Below are 2770 nucleotides of genomic sequence, written 5' to 3' on the forward strand. Positions count from 1 at the left end.
ATCCTAGTCTTACTTTGATGCAAGTATTGCATAAAGGGATTTTTTAAAAGAACTTATTGAAAGGAAAATATGAAAATGCTTGAGTCTAATTTCCCAGTGTCATTCTGTCTTGAAATATTCTTTCTCAGGATAATATATTGCCCAAAATAATTCTTCATAAATTACTTTTTCTTTAAAAACTGCTTTTTAACTTCATATAGACATACATACATATATATACACATACACACTCTTAATATAGCTGTAAATGCTGTGTCTATATAGAATTGTAAAAAAGTTAGACTATAGTAGCACTTTAAAGATTGCTGCAAACAGTCATCTTCACTGCTTGTATCTTACATAAACAGTGTTTTCTGCTTTGTTGCAGAGAACCATATACCACTTTTTTAAGCTTTACTGGTGACATACTGCAAAGCGAAAGAAGGCTAAATGCAGCCATATTAACAGCTTCAGTGCTACTGGCAGAAATTATCTATTTGATAACAGAAGAGCCAATCTGAGTGTCACRTTGGCTTATCTTCTAGAGAGTTACTCTCACTCATCCGCAAAAGTGATCGCTGAAGGGTGCTGCAACTGAGGAAAGAGCATGTGAAAATACTGTGACTAGTCAGTTTCTGTATTTTTTTGGCCATTTAGACAGTTTTTGCACAACTGAGAGATGAATTTTTTTATGGTGATTTGGCAAGGGAGGTGTGAATGAAAGAATACTAGCTGGAACAAATTCTTCAAAGTGAGTGGGAAGTTGCTAGATATGATGAGAAGCCTTCATAGCCTATTGCTCTATTTCTTGTTAGTTATCTGTCATCCTGGAAAGATTCCCTCCTTCACATCTTCTGAGTTTATGGACATCTATTGCAAGCATAATGCAGTCTTTCTTCTGACTTACCAATTTTGAAATATATATATACAGTCACCAAATTAAAATGCTATGTAAAATTTCTTTTGATGATTTGTTTGTTCACATGTTCTAAAACCTGTTTGAAATAGTAGGTTGCTGATATATCTTAAAACTGGTGCATCAAATAGCTGCTCTTGATTGAGACACTACTTTGTCTTCAAGCACAGCCCAGTAGTATTCACATGTATTTAAGCGGGGGGGGGGGGGGAGAAAAGAAAAACCCTCTTGTTTTCTTACAGAACTGCATTCACCAGCAGTTTTCCCATTTAGGTAGTATGAAGATGTGGGTGAAAAAGATAGGTGTTGCTTGTTGTGATCTGCGGTATTAAATGAACGCTTTGGTGGCTAGTCAGCTAATGGCTTTTCTGCAGGGAATGTTAAGATCTTTAAAACTGCGGAAATGTGATCTCCCTAAGGCTGTATTGCTGAGGACTTGGGTTCTATGCCTGGTCATTCACTTATGGCATGTTATGATATTAGTTTTTGTAAGCCCTTTTACTGGGAAAGGGGAAAATCTTGAATGAAGAGTATTTTTGATACAGACTAACGATTGCCTCTCTCATTTTTAGGAAATGACTTGCAGCTGAGTGAATCTGGAAGCGATAGTGATGACTGAACAAATTTTTGGCCTTAAATGTATCACCTTTTTTGCTAAAGTTATCTTAGCATCTATTTTGCACTAAGATTAGGTTACCAGAGACTGGAATGAATGTCCTCAATTTTGATAAGGAAGACATCTGAATTTTCTACTGACAACATCACACTTACGATTCAGCAGCATTGATATCTTGTCAGTGCTTTGGTTATGTGCTTTTTCCAAATTACTGTATTTACAGTAAAAATGTGTATGATCTGATTTTGATTATTTTTGTCTCAGCCACTTGTACTTGAAATTGATTTGTAGTAACAGCTAGTTATTTTATATAAATAGTTACGGAATGGAGAAATTTCTGATATTTATGGAGGCAAGTTTCCTTCCTATCATTTAACTATTGAATGCTGATCTTGCAACTCTTACTTGGAGAGAGTGAAAGGCAGAATGACTAAATGAGGTCTGCTGTGTCAGCTATTCTTTTTGTTCAGTTCACAGTTCATATCTTTAAGGAAACTGCTGAATAATGTGGTCCACTAAGTGCAGTTACAGTTTACAATTGTTCAACACATTGCTGAATTCTTAATTTCATTGTATTATAGTACTTTATATTTCTGAGCCTCAAGTTTCCTAAGGGAACCTGTCTATTCTCTGCCTTTTTATGCAACTTGAACATGCTGGTCTTTTTACAACCTTTTTGTATCTAAGTTTAGGTAACTGCAGAGAGCAATGAATTTCCTTCATTTAATTCTGTAACAAAAATCAGAAAATTTCTTTGTAGGAGTATAAAAGTAATTTAATAAAGCAATATTTATCATTTTATTGGGGCTGATGCTGTTTTGACTGATTAAGAATTTCACTTTCTACTTACAGTAGTCATGCTAGTGAACAAGACAACTCACAAAAAAAAAAAGGGGGGGGGGGAAAGCTGTGAAGTGGCACCTAATACACATTCCTCGCCCAGTCTGCAGTACTTAAGTGTTTGTTGCTGTTACCTGTATTGAGACAAACACTAGCAAGAGCTTGCTGAATGATTACAGCAGTGCTAGTGTACTACTGATTTTTTTTTTAATAGACTATATCCAAATGTCATTGGTAAGCAGTATTGCATTAGAGAAGAAAGTCTTTTTTCCTCATTTGAATTTATATTTAAAGATCTGAAGAACCTCAGGTAAGAGTCACATTTTCATCCTGTAGTTTACTACTAAAGAGTTCTGTAACTAACAATAGCAAATGTCTGTGGTATGAATATTGATGAGATAAATCACTGTTTTGTCTTG

The 2770-nt window shown here is 35.0% G+C and overlaps 1 protein-coding gene across 1 annotated transcript in view; it reads left to right on the forward strand.

Annotated features, from left to right (window-relative positions):
• EAF2 (ELL associated factor 2) overlaps window positions 1-2312 on the forward strand; it is a 12473-nt gene extending 10161 nt beyond the window's left edge. Inside the window, exon 7 of the mRNA XM_085311054.1 lies at window positions 1468-2312. Within this exon, the coding sequence (XP_085167180.1) occupies window positions 1468-1514 (47 nt within the window). The 3' untranslated portion in view covers window positions 1515-2312. The remainder of the gene's footprint in view (window positions 1-1467) is intronic.
• The last annotated feature ends 458 nt before the right edge of the window (window positions 2313-2770 follow it).

Source organism: Rhea americana, unplaced genomic scaffold (genome assembly GCF_003343005.1).
Source record: "Rhea americana isolate MKP2758 unplaced genomic scaffold, rheAme1 scaffold_33, whole genome shotgun sequence".
Classification (NCBI taxonomy): Eukaryota; Metazoa; Chordata; class Aves; order Rheiformes; family Rheidae; genus Rhea; species Rhea americana.